At 37.1% G+C, this 20,120-nt stretch overlaps 1 protein-coding gene across 1 annotated transcript in view; it reads right to left on the reverse strand.

The window, feature by feature from the left end:
- Nucleotides 1-20,120, reverse strand: part of SNTG2 (syntrophin gamma 2) — a 225,310-nt gene that overhangs the window by 80,966 nt on the left and 124,224 nt on the right. The window contains exons 3-6 of the mRNA XM_072410095.1: nucleotides 19,573-19,629; nucleotides 17,238-17,295; nucleotides 17,051-17,094; nucleotides 15,121-15,162 (exon numbers count right to left, since the gene is read on the reverse strand). Coding sequence (XP_072266196.1) covers nucleotides 15,121-15,162; nucleotides 17,051-17,094; nucleotides 17,238-17,295; nucleotides 19,573-19,629 — 201 coding nt within the window. The remainder of the gene's footprint in view (nucleotides 1-15,120; nucleotides 15,163-17,050; nucleotides 17,095-17,237; nucleotides 17,296-19,572; nucleotides 19,630-20,120) is intronic.

A 20,120-nucleotide genomic window follows, 5' to 3' on the forward strand; every position in this document is an offset into this window, starting at 1 on the left:
GAATTGCAGGGTTTGTGCCCCCATAACTTTCCCTCACAAGCTTTTGTGGATTGGCAGCACTGCCCCTGTTGCTAAAACTCTAAAAATGTGAGCTGCAGTGTCTGGGAGGGGAGCATAATTGACACAAATAATTTGATTCAATCTGGGGAGATTTATTTAATTATTATTTTACTTTTTCAGCTTTGTGCATCCATAGTAGGTGGATTTGGGGCCTGTTTAACTGCCAGACAAAAACCTTAAAACCTTCTTTTAATTATTGTGTTTGGCCATGGAGCATGGGTATTAACGAGTTAAGGTACTTTAAAATAAACTCAGCAATTATAATACTGAATAACATTATTTTTACTGGCACAAGGTTTCTGCCACTCAGTTAATCAGTACATTTCGAATAGGCTTTTTCTGAATGGTCACACTACTTAAGCACTGTATGTTTCCATGCTAATTACTATGTTAATAAGGCCTTCAGACTGCATTTAATTATCAAAATTGAACATGTATCATCAGCTAATCAGAGAGAATCATATCCCTCTGCTTCTGAATATGTAGACTAACAAATATAGTTTGACTGTTTAATTAAAAGGTTTAAACAAGAAATACTTTGGTGTTTTGTATGATAATTAAAGTGAAAGTTGAGCGATTTGGTATATTTTTTCTTATAAATAATGGTCAAACCAAAAAATAAAAAAAAAAGTATATTATTAGGAAGATAAATATGAAATATTATATATCACTGTTTTGTATTTTTATATGCAGCGAGTGGGAGGAGCTGTCTGCACCTTTTCATATGCTTTCCATTTTTTTTTCTCCTTCTGAGCAAAAATCCAGTTGCTATTGAGGTCAATGACTTAAGACAATTTAGCCACAAAAGCCAGTACATACAAATTAGGAATTCATTATATTAGAAATACTTATATAACAATATAACAATTTTGTGAAATATCTTCTGTTCCGTGTTCTTGTTATATACTTAAAACCTGAATTAGTTCCTTAGAATTCCTTTTTGTTAACTATTAATTTGGCCCTAATAAATTAAAGAGCTGGTGTAAAAGTAGTAGTATTTATAAAGTAGTGAATTTGACTTTCACAGGAACATTCCATGGTGGAGAATATTTAAGGTCTATGTGTTTCATTGGCAATGATCATTTCTCCCCCAGGGAATTGTTTTGTCATATTCACTACTTTATAAATAGACCCCCATAAAGCAAATTCTAAGGTAGACCATTGTCTCTCCACCAATGTTCCATGGAACCACAGGGTTGCTTTAGAGATTGCTAGGGGTTCTATGACCAATGAGCAATTTGTGACTCACAGGTCAGTTCAAATGACACCAATGATCTTTTTCGCTATCTGTAGAGGTGACATTCTTCCCACTGACCACCACATTAATGTACTGTGAGCTGTGGATGTAGTATATATAGGTATATATAGGGTTCCTTAAGACCTGAAGGTTATTTCAAAAGGTCGACCATAGGTCAAAAAATGCTGCATAGAGTATACATGAATGTAATTTATATTCTCATACACTGATATGAAAGTGTAAGTTTATATAATATATTTTATTATAAATATATAATATATTATTAGTCATTTGCTATTTGCTAGAAAATATTTTGAATCCTGGACCAGCTCTATTCCAGGGTTACAGGATCACCTAGTTTTCTGATAAAAGTATATATTCTCCAGCCATAGAGAACTTTAATTAATCAGGCCCAATGTTTTTTCTGTCTCAATCTAGAAAGCAAATAGGGATGAGCGAGCGAGATTTGTAAATTGATCTTGCGGCAAATCATGCCTTTCTTGCTTACCGAACATTTAAGAACATGAGGTCTTGCCGAACGAACAAGGGAAAAAGCTGGAACGCCCACTATTTCCAGAGGAATTTGCGGAAAAAAAACTTTTGTCCTACTGTCAAAAAAATACAGATTTTTCAGTCTTTGATATCTCTTGCTATTTAGCAAAAAAGCCAGTTTGCTACAGAAAAAATTCTGTCTTACTCTAAAAAATACAGATATTTCAGTCTTTGATACCTCTTGCTATTTACCAAAGAAGAATTTACCAAAGAAACTGCTTGGTACAGGTGCATTTCTGCTTGAAGTAAAAGATGAGCCATAGAAGCAGGGGAAGGCATGGCATTTGGTAACCTGCTGCATCTGGCAGGGGGCATACTCCCCGGGAGTCCGCCACTGTAGGACAGCAGCAGAAAACTGTTGGAGGCAGCAGCAAAAGTGGTCAAACAGGTCTGAGATGTGTGCGGAGCACCACGTCATGTGGAGAGTATTGTGGACTGGGTCTCAGGGGCCTCAAGTGCAGCAGGGTCTTTCTCTGCAGCAGGCTTTTCTTCGACAGCAGCAACTAGCACAGCCATGACAGGAGCAAAGAAAGGAGTTAGCTTGGCTAATGTGCCTGTACCTCCTGATGACTGTCCCTTGTTGTTTGACGAACAGCCTGAGAATCAGACTTTAAGACCCTTAGAGAGTGTGGTCAGCAATTGCTGGGCGAGGGTTCTGGATCAGTGGCTGCATTTGCAGATGTTTGCTTAGATGAAAATGAGGATGATGATGACCGTGATGTCACCTGGGAACCACCAGTGCGTGTAAGGGCTAGTAGCAGTTCCGAAATAGACGTAGAGGAAAGGCAGCAGCAACAGACTGGAGATGGAAGGGGCCGCAAATCTGCCTTATGTGAGTCTGAAAGAAAACACAGATGAGTTGTCACAAACAGGGGAACAGTCAGAGATGATGTGACTGTGGGGGCTGGAGCAGATGAAGGGCACCCAGCAGAAGCAGAGGCGGGCAAAGAAAAAAAGCAGCAGAGAGGTTGCACACACCCCTCCAGTGTGGTCCTTTTTCATGCTGAAAGACGATGACGGGTGCTTAGCAATATCCATCCTGTGCCACAGGCACATGCGCAGAGGACAGGCCAGATTACATTTGGGTACAACATCCCTGCTTTCCCACATGCGCAAGAACCACAAACCAAAGTGGGAGCAGTACCTGCGTTCTCTTGAAGGAGTAGCAACCATGTCATCCTTTCTTCTTCCACCTACATTGACTCCTTCTCCACCTTCAACTGTCAATGCTACTACGTCCAAGGAGGTTGGTGCCACCCAGACTTCTAGCGGCGATTAGGCATCAGCTTGTCTGCAGGTTTCGTGGCATCAGACAACGTTTGTCACCGCAGGATGGGTACTCAAGTGGTGACCCCTTCAGCTCCCCTAGCTCCCAGTCCTTTCAGCCCACTCCACTGGAGTTTTGCGCAAGGGATCAGGCTATGGGCCCAACCAACAAAAGAGTAATTGAGCTCAATTCGCGTCTAGCCAAACTATTAGCCTTGCAGCTACTGCCGTACAGCATTGTGGACTCTGCTCCCTTCTGTGACCTGATGGCCCATGCCGAGCGGGGGTGGAATATACCAAGCAGGCATTATTTCTCCCGCACAGCTGTACCCAGTTTGCATGCACATGTAATAGGTAACCTCTCCCGGGCATTGGCATTCTCTGTGTCTAGCCAAATCCACGTCACCATGGACAGCTGGACAACCAGGCACGGAGTGAAACACTACCTGTATTTCACCGCTCAGATGGTGGCCTTGCATAGCTCAGTAGGCGGTAGTCTGCAAGAGGAATTGCAGTACCTGGTACCCCCGCCGAGGGGTGTGGTGGGAAAGCATGGGCCACCCCAGTCCTCTCCCTCCTCCTCCTTCTTCATTCCTTCTACCGCCAACCCCTTTTTTCGAAACTCCTCCCGAAAGGCCAGCAGCTGGGGACACTGTGGTTAAGCGGGCACGCCACTACGTTTCCCTCAAGCACACGCGGCCTTGCAGCTACTGCCGTACAGCATTGTGGACTCTGCTCCCTTCTGTGACCTGATGGCCCATGCCGAGCGGGGGTGGAATATACCAAGCAGGCATTATTTCTCCCGCACAGCTGTACCCAGTTTGCATGCACATGTAATAGGTAACCTCTCCCGGGCATTGGCATTCTCTGTGTCTAGCCAAATCCACGTCACCATGGACAGCTGGACAACCAGGCACGGAGTGAAACACTACCTGTATTTCACTGCTCAGATGGTGGCCTTGCATAGCTCAGTAGGCGGTAGTCTGCAAGAGGAATTGCAGTACCTGGTACCCCCGCCGAGGGGTGTGGTGGGAAAGCATGGGCCACCCCAGTCCTCTCCCTCCTCCTCCTTCTTCATTCCTTCTACCGCCAACCCCTTTTTTCGAAACTCCTCCCGAAAGGCCAGCAGCTGGGGACACTGTGGTTAAGCGGGCACGCCACTACGTTTCCCTCAAGCACACGCGTTGCCAGGCAGTGCTGAAACTGGTGTCTTTGGTGGAGAAAGTCACACCGCCAGAGAACTCTTGTCCGCTTTGCACCGAGAGGTTGAGGCTTGGCTGAAGCCCTCCCAGCGCAAAACAGGCAACGTAGTGTGCGACAACTGGGCCAAACTTGTGGCCATCCTGCGCATGGGCATCATAACACATGTGCCCAGCTTGGCGCACGTACTGAACCTGGCGGTGCAGAAGTTCCTCCGCACGTACCCAGGACTGCAGGACTTACTGAGACAGGCTCGCTCGACCTGCAGCCATGTACCCTGATCCCCAACTGCTGCCGCGGTGCTTAGCAAGATCCAGCGCCAACAGGGGCCGCCACTGCAAAGACTCATTTGAGACACTGTGACTAGATGGAACTCCACCCTGCACATGCTCCAGCGTCTGTGTGAGCAAAAGCTAGCCATCGGCCATTACTTAGTCAGCGTGGTGCATGGAGGCAGCGGGGCCCTTGGTACAGCCACACAACTGAGCTATTTTACCAGTGACCAGTGGCTGCTGATGGAGACGCTGTGCAAGGTACTGGTCCCCTTTCAGCAGGCCACAAACGTTGTGAGCGGTCAGGCTGGAATGATTTCATACCCATCATCTTTCTGCTTGATACTACCCTGTGTCGTCTGATGGAAAGTTGCGATGGAAGAGGAGGGTAAGAAATGGGGGAGAAGGATGAGGGTGTCATTACACTCCATAGTGCACAGCCAGCATCAGGGAGAAGCAAGAAGGGACACTGGCCAGCATCAGTAGGTTCAAGAGAAGGAGGAGAAGGAAGATTATTACTCCGTCTGCTGTTTTGATGGCAGAGAAGTCTTTTGGAACTTTTGTATTTGCCACAGTTCTCCTACACATACCTAGCAAATTTTGTGGTTCTAACATGTATAGGGGCTTTGCTAATAATGTTTAAAGCCAGCCCATTGACTTAGAATTAGAATTCGCAAAATTGGTTCACCAAAATTTCAGACCAGTCGGAAGTTTGAGGAAATTTTTGCGAGAATGTCGGAGGCCTTCTTGCTCATTCCTAAAAGCAAAAATTGACTCTGCATAACACCTAGACAGACTTGGAAAGAAAAGCAGATTATAGTATTGGCAGGGGAAATGCCGCGATCTTTAGGAGGTGATGCATATCTATCTTATATTTAATGATAGACAATCATTTAAAAACTATATATATTTTTTTAGTTTGGAAGGACTCCTAAAAATAACTTTCAGGGAAACCCTGGTATTTTTACTATATCCACAGCAAACAGTACATGAGCTTGGTAATCATCTGGAAGAATTCCTCTTACAGTGTCAACCAATAGCAGATAGCCAGAGAGCAAAAATCAACATTGGTGCCAGTTATACTGACCTAAGAGTTACAAATTTCTCCTTGCTCAAGAAACCTGTAGCTCAAGAAACCTGTAGCAACTTCTAAAGGAACCCTATGGTTCCATGGATCCTGGTGGAGAAACACAGATATATTTGATGGGAAAGCCACTTTTAAAACACCATCTGGAAAATTAATGAACTGAATTAACAAGTTATTTTCACCAAAATTATTAAATAACTAAAAATTTCAAGAACAAGAATGACAAAAATATGAAACTCACATTAAAACAAATAAAGCAAAGTTTAAAATGAAAAATAATGTGCTTTTACTATAACTACATATATACATAAATATTTCAGGTTTACAAAAAACAAAGCAGGATTATTTAAAGGATAAAAACTAGAAAAAGGAGGATTAAAAAAATGATTTGTGTGCTTTTCCCACGCATATGTATTTGATGTTCCTAGTAAAAAGGAGTCATACGGTGACCTTAGATTATAGCAAAGTTATGATTAAAACATCAGAGCTACTCATGTGTACTATTTTAAAATGCACTCTGTGCTTTTAGACCTGAGGTTAGCGCTGACAATGAAGATAACTGTGACCGGTCATATCAAAAGAAATGCACAAATTCCTGCCTGCTCCTATTAAAATATTATGCAAGGGCTTAGCTTGAAACTTAATATTGTATTTTTAATAAAATATAGTTGAACTAAAAGGCACGGTACAATGTTAACATGAATAAAAATGATGATTGTAAAATAAAATTTCATTTTTAATTTGATTTTTCAATTTAAAGAGGTATATCTTTACATGATAGATTAACTCACATGTGTTAATACAATCTACTGTATGTTTTGGTGCACTGCCTTAAAGTAAAGCTATTATTGAGAAATAATGGAAATTGCCATTGATCCTATTGTAAAGATTGCCAATTGCCTGAATGTAAAGCTGATCTTTTAGTTTCAGCAGTTTTAGACACATACCTGAGTTTTAGACACAAGCATGCATATAACTGTGTGACAGTTAGCTGAACACCTGCTCCATATACTCATTCCTGGTGAATGATTGTTAAAGTAATAAAGACAAAAGATCAAAACACCAGCCAAGCAAAAATTAAAAAGTAGTTTTTAAAATTTCTTTAGTCTTTAAAAAGTCTTTAAAAAGTCAACAATTGCAAATAAATAATCTGTTAGTACAGGTTCTCTTCAAGGCTGCCCATTCAATTTATATTGGGTAATGATACATCCTAACACACCCACAATTAAACCTGCATCATTCTTTCGAACCCAGTGCATCATAATACATGTCAAGAAAATATATATCACTTGAATGACAAATATGGTCTCATTAAATATGGTAGTTTCACAATCGAATCCTCATTAAATGAAAGTCAGTCCTTACAATCAACAGTTATGGTCTAAAGAATATAGAATGTATATAGAATGCCTCAAATGCACTGTACTCTTTCATGATGGTCTGTTAATGTTGTCACTGAGACTTCACAGTCTCATTAAGTCTATTAATGACTGAGAGACAGACCCTTTCCTAAGTTAACATCAGCAGAAGCCCCTAATTGGTTTCTTGATTTCCTTCGGCTTCCACAATCCCATCAAATGGTTTAAGAAATTTTCTGTTACCTTTAAACAATTTATCAAGCCCATTATAAATATTGAATTGAGAAGAATTGAGACTCTACATAGCTTTGGAGAGACATGGTGATGGTGATCTCCATATTCCAGGTTTTATTTTATTATTATGGAATTCCCATTTTCCAGTGAGTAACTTCATTAACTTTTTACTTTCTATGGAAAAGGGAACCAGAGTTTCATTGAACCCTATTACCAGAGGATTGGAACCAAATCTGGTTAAACAGCTCAAAACTGCTGTTTTGGCAGTAAAATCATATCACAAATTTCTCCTGTAATGGTGCCTGGTTCTAACCAGAATCTCTAAACTGGCCTTGAGGGATTCCTCATACTACTATCAGGGTCATTTACCTTGGGGTATGGTTATCCATATCTGGTGGGAATGCTTGATAGTTAGGAAATTTTGGATTCAAGTATTCATCAGTTATTTGTACATAGTTCTATGTGTCTTTCCTACTGCAAAGACCCCTTTTCATCTCTACCATATGTACACAATTTTGTTTTTTTGCTGAGGTCAAAATGTATTTATGGAGAAATTATCAGCCATGTCAAATAATGCTCTAAAACATTTTAACAGATTTTGCATCCATAGATCAAGTCCTACCTACCTGATACCTTTCAAATTGATTTTCGAACCACATAGGCAGTTCCATAGAAGCTTGAAATCTAAATAAGGGTCTACACAACCCAAACTCTGAAAACATTACCACTATGTGGGCACTCCAGGGGACTTATAAGGGCCTTTTACTGTTGTAATCAGCCATCTTCTTCCCCTTCCACCCCATCTTCTTTCCCTTCCCTTGCCCATCTTTTTGTACTGTACCTTTCTATCTTAATGTTTACTTCGGAAAAGCAATATTTTAATTCAGAAAAGGAAAATCCTGGCTTTCTAGTCAAAATATGGCAACAAATTGGCACTTTTGAGTGAATCTTCATGAGATGTCTGGCAGTTATGGATAACAAACAAAGTATTATATATTCATTTAGCTGCTCCCCATGGACCATTTAGGGAAAGACTGACATGCTATATTTTTGAAATTCTTCTACTATAAATTAAACCACTGAAATCCATAAAGTTTAAAAAAGATATCTTTGGGGCTAATGAAATCAAGTAAGACACAACTTTCCTTCTAAATTCTCTCAATTCCAGTAACACCTGTTTTGCTCTATTCCATCATATTATCCCATCATATTATGTATAAGGGGATACTTGGCAACCAGCAAAACTTTTTATCTCAGGAGCAGAAGGTGTAAGATTGCAACTTGGACATAGTGGTCTCATCACCTTCCTTTTCCGGAAAATATATATGTAGGTCCAACAATGTTGGTATATGTACTATTGTTTTAATACCTAATGAAATTATGTTTTTATAAAGATCATTGTGAATATTTATTAAAATATGGTGCTTTATAAGTCCACAGTAATGGATATCTGTATGTTTTGTGTCCTTGATACCAACGATACAATTTATAGAAATACATTTTCTAATTAGCAGTATGTAGGAAAAATATCACTCCATCCCTATACTATGTTCTTTTACATTTTTACAATTCTTTTTACAATTATTTTACACATTTATCTCCTTATGAGACATAAACCAGTTTGTGAAAATCATAAAATATTGGTATAGTGGCCATTTAGTGAAAATTCATTATAAGGAAGAACATGAAAAAAGTTAGTCCTGACTGCCACAAAAAGTATGATACAATTATGGGCTAAAATTTGTCAATTATAAGCTACCGCTGTCTGCACTGTCTTTATTGTTCCTCTGAAACTTTGAACTCGTCCACTGATCCCCTGATATATTTTATTTCACTCAACAAAGCACAGCAGTTTCACTCTTTCAAATTATCAATACCACTGCACCAAAGCTGAACTCTGCTTTAAAACTAAATACTTTAGGAGTTTTATGGAGTAGTGGATGTCACCCAGGAGGCAAGATTCAATTTAAGCTTCCATTAAAGGTTAAAAGATGTATATATTGCACATTACTACTGCAGAGTGAATTGAAAGATCTAATACACTGTATGCTAACTACTAAGTTTATATTTAAAAATGTATCCTACAGGTAATTAACCCTTGTGTAAAAAAATCAATCCAAAGATGAATTTTTGGAATTTGAAACATTATGCAAACTCTGAAAAGCTAAATTACAACTTTTCTAGTTGTAGTTAGTAAAGTAAATGATGTTCACAAAACTAAAATTATTACTTTCCCCTGCTTGATAGGCAGACCAATAGGGTACCTTACAGGGTAAATGAAACAGTGTTAAGGTTGGGGAAATATCACAGGAAATTATTGAAAGTTTGAGATATTTATATATAGAATATGTTGCCTATATTTCTTGAGTTAATGCAATTTCTAAAAATGAAAGATATAGTTGAGAAAAAGTATTTAGTGACTTTTGAGTTTTTTTGCAAAGCCCCCCAAACATAGCAATGTCTCCAAAATTGCTTGGGATGGGGGAGCATAAAGGAGAAGTTGGGTAAACAATTTTGTTGACAATACTTTGTACTAAAAACTTTGGTGGGGATAACAAAATCATGTTTTCCTACTATATTTTAACTCTGATTTACAGAAAAACGTCATGCTTTGGAACATGGGACCTATCCCAAAAAACTATGGGACCTATCTATAAAGAAGTATGGATTAGACAACAGATAATAGATTCACCATTTTAATGAAAGTCTTATAATGTAATATTTACATAATGTGCAATCAAATTTTGAATGATCATTAGTGATTTATTTGCAGTACCATATTTACACTAAAGTGTTTAGAACTTTTTTCCCCCAAATTAAGTACTTGAGCAGCATATTTGGATGTGGCTTACATGACCAATTCACTTCCAATGTGGCCATGTTTGTTACTTTTTAGAAATGGTGATCCCTTCAAAATTGGCTGTAAAAGTTAACTGTAAATAGTGAAAAAACAATCTCTGTCTTCAAAAAGGTTGCAAAATGTTTGCATGTGATGTTTGTTGCTTTATGTCAATAAATTATTATTGGTTTAGTCCTGGTGATGATTTATTTTTTTCTATGATTGTATTGTGGTCCCATCCTTTAATTCATTAACCTCCTTAGCGGTTCATTTCTTTCCGGTTTTATATTGCGCTGGACGGCGTGGGACGCTGGCGAATCAGGTAAGCGCTCTATTTACTGACCTTCCCATAGGTTAGCATACCCCGAGTGTGACTTTTAGCAACTCAGGGTTACCTCTAGGGAGGGTAAAGGACAGTTGCTCAGGGGTTGGCACGATAGCCTTTGCAGCACTAGGTCCCAGGTTCAAATCTCAGCCAGGACACTATCTGCATGGAGTTTGCAGGTTATCTCCATGTTTGTATGGATTTTCCCACGTACTCCGGTTTCCTCCCACATTCCAAAAACATACAGTTAGGTTAATTGGCTTCCCCCCAAATTGAACTCGGACTGTATTATTGACATTACATTGTGAGTCCCTTTAAGGGACAGTTATTGATATGCCCTTCATTAACTGTAAGGTCTTTGATGGATACCATGGGCCTGATTTATTAAAGCTTCCCAAGGCTAGAGAAGATAGACTATCATGAGAGAACCTAGGTGATCCAGCACACTTGAGATAGATTTCTTTTACCTAATTTGCTAAACAACAGGAATAAAGGAAACAAATTTTGAAAATAATATTTGGTGATTTCCGGAGCCTCTAGTATATTTTATGTATGCTACATTGACACCCATTCACTTTAAATTGTGCAAAGTGCTTAGAATTTCTGTAAATATAAGTAAACCCAAGTTCAGGAAAGAGAGGTTGAGAGCAATCATATCATTTTATGGAAATAGTCTATACGAATAAAGAAGAGTTAAAAGTACGAATCACATGAATTAGGAGTTCAGAGAACATAAAAGCTAACTTATATAAACCATTTACTGGAGGAATTAACATCTGTTGTTTCTGTTACTAAATGCGTGTTCAGTAATACCACCTCATTAACTTCTCGGAGGGCTGTAAAAAGGTCAAACTAACTTTATTTCCAGGGGAGGTGATTACCATTTATATCATTATTCAAAAGAAAATGTGTCCTATTTAATATGTTGAGTAAAGAGACCTTAGTAGTATTAAAATGCTCTCCAGTCAAATATGGATATTAATGCGTATTTAAACCTTATCTAATTCACGATGCAGGACCTTCCTATAAAAATAGGTGGAGGGTGAGGTGTTTGTAGCCCTAGCAGGGTGGCAACATAGTAGTAAAATGAGTGAGTGTTGCCACCCCAGGGCAAGTGTTTCCAGACAGGCTCACCAGGTTAAAAAAACCTGGTAAAAAGGCAGCCAGCTCATTTACAGAATTATATATAGACTGCAATTGTCACAATTTGTTAATAGATTCTAAATATATAAATGAAAACAACCTACCCAAAGCTTCACATACCATCTACTATCACATCCTTTAGTTAGAAATTCACGGCAAACCTCCCATCACTTCAAACACATATATCTACATCCAGACAGATGAAGGTGAGGTCCGATCAAATTTAGAGTAATGTATAGTGTTTGTCCTTATTTATTACATTTACTTCTCTATACCTACTAAGCTGCTTTGGCTCCCTTACATCCAACTAGATTATATAGTTTTAAAGCTCCAACTGGATCATGCTGAGTTCTTTTTATTTGACGCGTACTTGAATAACTGTAAAAACTATTTTAGATTTTCTGCAAAGATTCCAGTGGGAACTGAAAAACACTTCAAATGCTTAAAAGTAATAGCAATGGTTTATCCAGAAATATACAAAAGTTTAGTATGATGCATGACACATAGGATATTGGATGACACATAGAATGATTCATGACACGTAGAATAATGCATGACATGTAGGATGATCTATGACACATAGGATGATGCATGACACGTATGATAATGCAAGACACGTAGAATGATGCATGACATGTAGGATGATCTATGACACATAGGATGATGCATGACACGTATGATAATGCAAGACACGTAGAATGATGCATGACATGTAGGATGATCTACGACACATAGGATGATGCATGAAATGAAGGATGATATATGACATGTAGGTGATGCATGACATATAGGATGATGAATGACATGCAGTGTCCTCCATAGAACTAATCTGATTCTTCTTTATTATGGTGATATCAGTGAAGAGATGATTTCTTGATGTCTCTGTCTGTATTGTTATTTAGTACTTTAGACATCATTTTTGTTTCACTGATTTTCACATTGCCATATTGGTAAAGGTTTGGAAATTATTCTTAGTAAAAGTGGTTTGAATATTTTATAGGCAACAGTCCTAATGCTTGCATGGTATTCAGTCATAGATTCAATGTAAAGGAAATATACACCCTAAAGTAAACATCTTGTATTTTCTTTTTTTTCCCTAAATATACCAATGAAAGGGTTTTGGTAAACATGTTTGATACATTAGAAAAATATATGTTCACCTTGCTAGAAAAGCTGTAAGCTGACAACTCTCTGTGTCTATGTTGAATGGTATCAATGACACTGTTATCATCTTTCTATATGCATTATATAACCATACCCTTTTATTATGGGGATTTGTCCCTGATACAGGAGATTGTCACTCTAGGATATGAAGTATATCACTGAATCACCAAGTAAAGAACATCCAAATATACTGATTCTTCCTTCATTCTCTGCTGCTCCAATCTGCACAAAACCATGCCTGAATACTGGTATGGATGACTATGATTCACAGCATGATACAACATTGGGACTATTAGTGCTTACATATGAGGTGGCCGTGACCATGTGTAAGTTATAACTCCAGCAACTCATCGCTTAAATACAGAGTAGGAGAAGAGCAAGATGAACAAACATATTTACTGTTGTGGAGGCCACTGTGCTGTCCCATTTCTCCTGCTTTCTTCCTGCTTGGTATCCTGTTGCTCCATTCCACATGGAAAAAAAAAACCTATGAGCTAATGGTTGGAGCTCTACACAGATATTCAAGACTGGAGAAGATAGAAATCCTGTGTGATCCCGAAAAGCTGAAATGGATCTAGTCCAGGATTGAAAAAAGTCTCCTGCTAATAGCAAATTATTTTATGAAATCTATTCCAGGTTTGCTGGATGATCACGGTTCTCTCATGATAGTCTATGTTCTCCAGTCTTGGAGAGTTTCATTAAATGAGTGCTTAGGGCCTTGGAACTGCCTAATGGGAGAAAATTTAAATGCCTCATAGCACATTTTGCCAAGACCAGGGGATAAAATAAAACAGGTTTAACTACATCCATTCATCCATCTCTCTTGTTCTTTCTTATCCAATGGCTCCGTATCTTAAAAAATGCAGCTGTCTATGAAGGAGAAGGGACTGGCCAGAGCCACATTGTTCTGTGCAATAGTGGTGTCTGCTCCTTATGCAAACATAATAGGCATACCATCCAAGTCTATGAATTATGAAATAGTCATTCAGATAATCTGTAGCCAAGAGGCCACATAAAATCCAAGTTCATGCACAACAGCTGGGGGGATATTCTGCAATCACACAAAATGTACCCCTATAGATGTTTTTATCATGAAACATGAATCATTGTCTTACATTTAAGGATGTAAGTGAACATATAATAGGAGAAGATAGCTAAAGAATGTTCCCTCAGAAAAAAAAATAGCTTAAAGTTTTAAACACAAAAACATATAATATTATATGTTTGTTTTATGAGTAAATGGTAAATTCCTCCTTATCTTCTAAAATTTGTGTTTGTTTTATCTTTTGCAGAGATCAGCATATCCTTAATGCCTGTGACTACAATTCATACTCCATTCAGAATGTTTTCATTTGTAGCCGTGCTGTGGAGGGTTAGGACTAGATGTGTAAACACCCCCATCTATGATACACAATGATACGATACGATATGATACGCAACATAATAGCCAAAACCTCCAGGAGCCTGTACACAGATTGGCTGCATGAACAAATCTGTAAAGACCAATACATACACACACATATATATATATATATATATTGCATGATAGTATTAGATTGTTACATAATACGAAAAGTATAACCATTCTTTTGTGCATGTATTTAAAATAAAAACCTTTAGGGAAGGGATGAGATCAAATCTCCCTAAAAGTGGGAGAAATTCACAACTTAGATAGCTGGCAGCGGAATAAGTGTCCCCATTGTTATGTCTTTTCTGTTAAGCAGTTTATATGCACTTTTATTGAGACATAACATGTATTACATGACAGAAAACCTTAGCAGAGAAACATTCACAACTGTACTGAAATATATGTGTATAAATATATATAATGTCACACGCTAATATGGCACTATTAAACACACACACTGTTAATTTGGAAGGCCATGCACTGGGAATTTTAAATAAGTTGTGGATATTTTTTTAATATTTAAATTGCATTCTCATTTTTTTTTATGTTTTTTTTTGTATTTATATTTCCCCTTCACTTAGTTACCAACCAACTTGCTTTCACACACAATTTTTAGTGTATGGGTTGATAAAGTGTCATACAAAGTCAAGACCCTGTACAAAAGTAAGAAGGTGGCGACCTTGGTTAAATTACTACTGCTTGAAAATTATGTTCATTAAAAAACACTGCCCCATAGGTAGTAACTAATTACGAGAAAATTGCTGAATAAATAAAAGTAATATCCAAAAGTAATTACCATTCTCGAACCACCACTATTATAGTGTATACTTGCATAATGCAATAAACATTAACAATAACAGTATAATAACATAAAAATAATGAAAATAAAATTGAATTTAACTTGCAAAAGCAACACAATAAAATGCAAGAAAAAAAAACATGAACACAGATTAGTTCTAAATACTTACAACTTACCACTTCTTCATGAGTTGCGCTTTCAACATTTATCCCATTCACCTGCAATTAGAGAAACCTTTCTGTTTGTAATAATTGCACTTCAATAACGTGTTTTTTTTTTTTTGTTTCATTGACAAAGTCATTGGAACATCAGCATCATCTGATAAGTAGTGAGTAATGTAGAGATCACTACACAACACAAATTAGCATCTGTAAGTTGCATATTTTTTAAATGCACATGCTCTGTTATAAATAAAATGGAAAGACACAGTAGTAGTATATATAGTAGTGTATATAATGAGTGCAGCACTGAATGACTAATAGAACTTTTATAAGTATTATAGTATAATGGGGTGCTTTAGGGTTGCTTTAAGGTTGTGCTTTGTTGTACAGTTAAAGCACAATGTAGATATATATGTTGTTATTATTATTAATATTAATAATAATAATATTAATGATAATAATATTAATAATAAACAGGATTTATATAGTGCCAACATATTATGCAACGCTGTACATTAAATATGTAACTACAAAGTAACAAAGTCATGACTGGCAAGCTAGCTAGTCACTATGGGTTCTGACCAGTATCATCCACCCACTAGAGTCATGCATATGAAAACAAAATGTCAACCTCTCATTGGGCAGTCTCTGTGGACCATTAGGGACACTTGCAGCAGATTTCATTTCCACCTCCCGATCCTTCCACCTCTTTTCTTATTATTTGTGGCAGTGTCATTAGTTGGTATAATCTTTTTGTCTATCTACTTTAGTAACAGCATACTAAACCGCCTAAAAAATTGTGAAACTTACAATAAAAGTTACAATAAAAGTAAAGAGTTGATTTTACAATTCTGTAATTTGTTTGCTTTGCTGTTGTGCATGTTATTTTTTGGTCCATTTATATTCAAACAAATTAACTATTTTTCAAGACCAAAAATAGGCTTTTGGGTAACCTTTTAGTAACATTGCAGCTGAATTATATTTTTGTTTAAAAAGAGAAAAATAAGTAAAACTTTCAAAGAAAATATATTTTTTTTACAAACAGCAGCACCAAAATTTGATTTATTACAGTAAAAATACTTTTAAAGTAAATTAAGCAGCAACTTCTGTCACTCAGGGCAACATTGTCCTCCGACTGCTCTCCCCCAGTATGTAAAATACCTAGGTTTTGGGGCCCAGGTTCTAAAGTCCCAAAGCCTGTGCTCTTTCCTCCTCAACCGTCCACTTTATTTGTATTTATCCATGTTAATTTGCTCCCTTTTGTGTGTGGCCATATCTGCGACTTTACACTCCTTACCTTATGTCCATGTTGCTGCAGCATCTTTCCTCTTGCCTTCTCCAGTGCTGCTGATTCTCTACATCTTTTTACTATCTTTGTCTCTGCATCCTGTCAGGGCTTCCCACCCCTGTTTGACTGGCTGTCACTATTCCCATCTCCTGTATGACTATGTCTCTGCACACTGTCCTGTTCCTGTATGACTACATCCCTGCAGACTGTTACTGCTATACTCTTCAGTATGACTATGACTCTGCAGACTGTCACCATTCCCATGTCCAGTATGTCTATGCCTCTGCAGACTGTTACTGCCTTCCTCTCCAATATGTCTATGTCTCTGCAGACTGTCACTGTTCCTATCCCCTGTATGACTATGTCTCTACAGACTGTCACTGTTCCTATCCCCTGTATGACTATGTCTCCACAGACTGTCGCCATTTCCATTTCCAGTATGACTACGTCTCTGCAGACTGTCACCATTCCCATCTCCTGTAGGACTATGTCTCTGCGGACTGCTTTCCCCCTCCTGTGTGGTGTCAGCCTTTCACTTCCACTTTTATGTGTGAATGTACCTGAAAACAGTAGGGCCACACACAATACCTGCAGTGCTTTAAACCTTAAGATGTTACTTCAAATAAAAACGTTATTTTAAAAAACACAAACACATACCTGCATTAGTGCATCGCCTGTGAACAGTAAGCCACTCTGATCAGCTAAAGAGCAATAAAATCAATTTAGGTAAAATGTAAATATAATACTAGTACAAAAGTAATAATACAATTTGATTAAAAACTATTTAATGCATTCTATTAGGAAGATCACTTTTTAAAAATACATTTTCACAAATGTGAATTACCTGGCTGATCTTTAAAGATTTTGGAAATAACAACAGGTACTTTATGTTGTGCTCCACCCTGAAAAACAAAAGTGTATTAGTGATTTATAACACATATTTGCAAAATAAAATAGTGTTTTAGCATTTTAATGGTCAATTTGAAACATGCATTATGAACAGTTTCTGGAACAATTTTTGGAACAAATGTATTGTTCAGCTTTTACTTTAAATCAACTAAATCAATTCAGTGTGATTCAAAACAAAATGTAAGCAAAATCTTACAGTTTGTTTTTTGGAAAGCAGCCACAGCCTGTCCATCACCAGCATACTGTAGAGAAGGGACACTGTTATCCGTGTGTGAGCAGCAGTCTCTCTGCAGTGGTCTGACATGCCTCCCACTGAGTCAGGGCTGTCCAATCAGCAATTCTCCTGCACCCTACTGGTTGGATACAGTATGCCTAGCTGTGACCCAGGGACTGTGGCTGCTTTCCAACTTAACAAAGTCTAAATATTCCACACCTTTTGTTTTGGAATTTATTTAGCTAATTAAAAACAAAAGTTCAATTGAGCATTAAAGCACAATCAAAAACAAAGCAAACCTTTCAATACATTTTTAAAATAACATTTAAAGGATGAATATGTTTTCAGTTTCAGAAATGCATCTGATTTGTATATTTGGTACTTGTACTTAAGATATCAACCTACTCAGTGTCATTTTTACTTTATGCCTGTTGAATGGAAAACAAAGTGATAAATAGAAAAATCATAAAATAAAAATAAATTAACCCTATATATAATAAAAATAATACTTTTGGCTGATTACTAAAATGGATTTCTTAAGCAATCTTTTATCAATGCAAAATAAAATCATTAATTAGTTATTCTGATACATCTCATAATGAAAGAGTTCCACATTATAAACCATTCACTTTTGCGTTGTTTTCATTTTTTTTGTCTGAAAATAAAACTATAAAAGAATTGTCCCAATCACATTAGCTGTAGCAACCAAATTCTGTCCTTTCCCACTCAAATGTGGAAAACTTAAAGTAGGATCATGATTGGTTATGGGGATTAAAAAATACTGTCTGGGGGCATATTACAACAAAAAAAAAACAATTTGGATATTAACCCCTCTAGCGTTCTAATTCCGTCCAAAATTCGATGCAAAAAGTGCATAAATGGAAATTTATTTTACATTGTAGGCTATATGTCATAAGCATAACTGACCGAAATATGTCCAATACTTAATAAATGTAATAAATTTAATAATAAACTTTTAATAAAAAAACACAAAAATATGTTAAAAAAATAATTAAACATGTATTATAACTGTACAGTAGCATATATAATATAATTATATATATAAATTATACAAAGATTTCATTGTATTGGACTCAATACAGCTTTTTTGTATTAAATCCAGTACAAAATATTTAAATTTTCCACTGATCCACCCGCCCGCACCAACGCATGCTCCGACATCAGACTGAGATCGTCTCTGCGTTGCGCGGCTGAAGAGTGAAGAAGACAGACGTGTCCCCAGGACCTGTGGGGACCAGCAGGAAGCCAGGGGACAGCAACAGAACAGGGTAAGTGGGGTTTTTTTTAGGGTAAAGTGACCCTAAGTGTGACTCAGGATTACCGCTATTTGCAGATAAAGTCCACCCCGAGTCACACTCGGGATTACCGCTGGGGGGGTTAACTTGTTCAACTAAAGTTTCTTTTTTAATATTTTTATTTTTTATTGTATGAATTGACATGTCAGTTGTGCACTTCTCTGTACATTTGCCCATGTCTACCTAATATCTTTCAAGTATGTATGTTAGTATCTTTCAAGTATTTTTAGTTACCCTACAAGTGTATTTGCCACATAACAAATAAACACTTTCATTAATCTAATTCAATATGTACATTGTTTATAAATATATTCCTAAGTGTTCATACAGATCTGAATATTTTCCCCTAGAAGTGTTTAAATTTTAAAGTGTTTTGCAGTTAAATGCTTTTCTCATTTATAGGTATTTTATTTACAGAGTTCATTTTTACAAGCAGTTTTGTTCCTCAAAAAGCCTTCAAAAGCAGGAATATAAAGCAAGAACCAGGTTGCAATGCAAGTCATAAAAGACATGCTACATAAACAGTGATTACAGCACCACAGGCAACAATAGACTTTTATTTTACAATGTGTTTTACCAACTTAAAATGTGGTAAATGTGTTTAGGAAAATCCTTGTGCATATATGCCTTTGGGAATGACTTTTTTTTTAACATAGTTTTGTAAGACAAAATATTTTGTCTATTTCCATATGAGAGTTTTAGCTAGTTGGGAATATATAAAGGACAAGAATATTACATACCTTGATGCTGAGGCCTAATCCTCCAACGGGGTCTCTGTGAAGTGTAACAGTTCTGCGCTTTAAAAAATTGGAAAAAAAATAAAATTTAGGTTAGTACTGTGTATGAATAACTGTAGCTAAAACACTCAATACCATTAATGCTAGACCTAAAAATAAATGTGAAAAAAGAGGAGGCAAAGCTATTTGCAGCAGATGTTACATTGAATTATGTTGATCCGAAACATTGACTAAGTAGATTTGTAATTCATAAAGTTGATTTTTGGCACACCAAACATGATCTTTACCAAAGCACACAATCAGTTTAAGGCATTTATTACATTTGTATATTCTGTATTGTTACATTATTGAAATTTCTTTTTTATTTTAAACACTAAGACTAGCAGAGGTATAGAAATGTTAAATTGGAAGCAGGCAATTTTTTATTTATTTTTTTTTTTTATTGCAGGATTTGTCTTTTCTGCAATAAAATAAACTTACTATAAAGCCCTTGTCCAGCACCAGTGCTCACTATGCACCAATCCCCCAATCTCGGCACTCTTCAGCAGCTT

Source organism: Pyxicephalus adspersus, chromosome 4, assembly GCF_032062135.1.
Source record: "Pyxicephalus adspersus chromosome 4, UCB_Pads_2.0, whole genome shotgun sequence".
Lineage (NCBI taxonomy): Eukaryota > Metazoa > Chordata > Amphibia > Anura > Pyxicephalidae > Pyxicephalus > Pyxicephalus adspersus.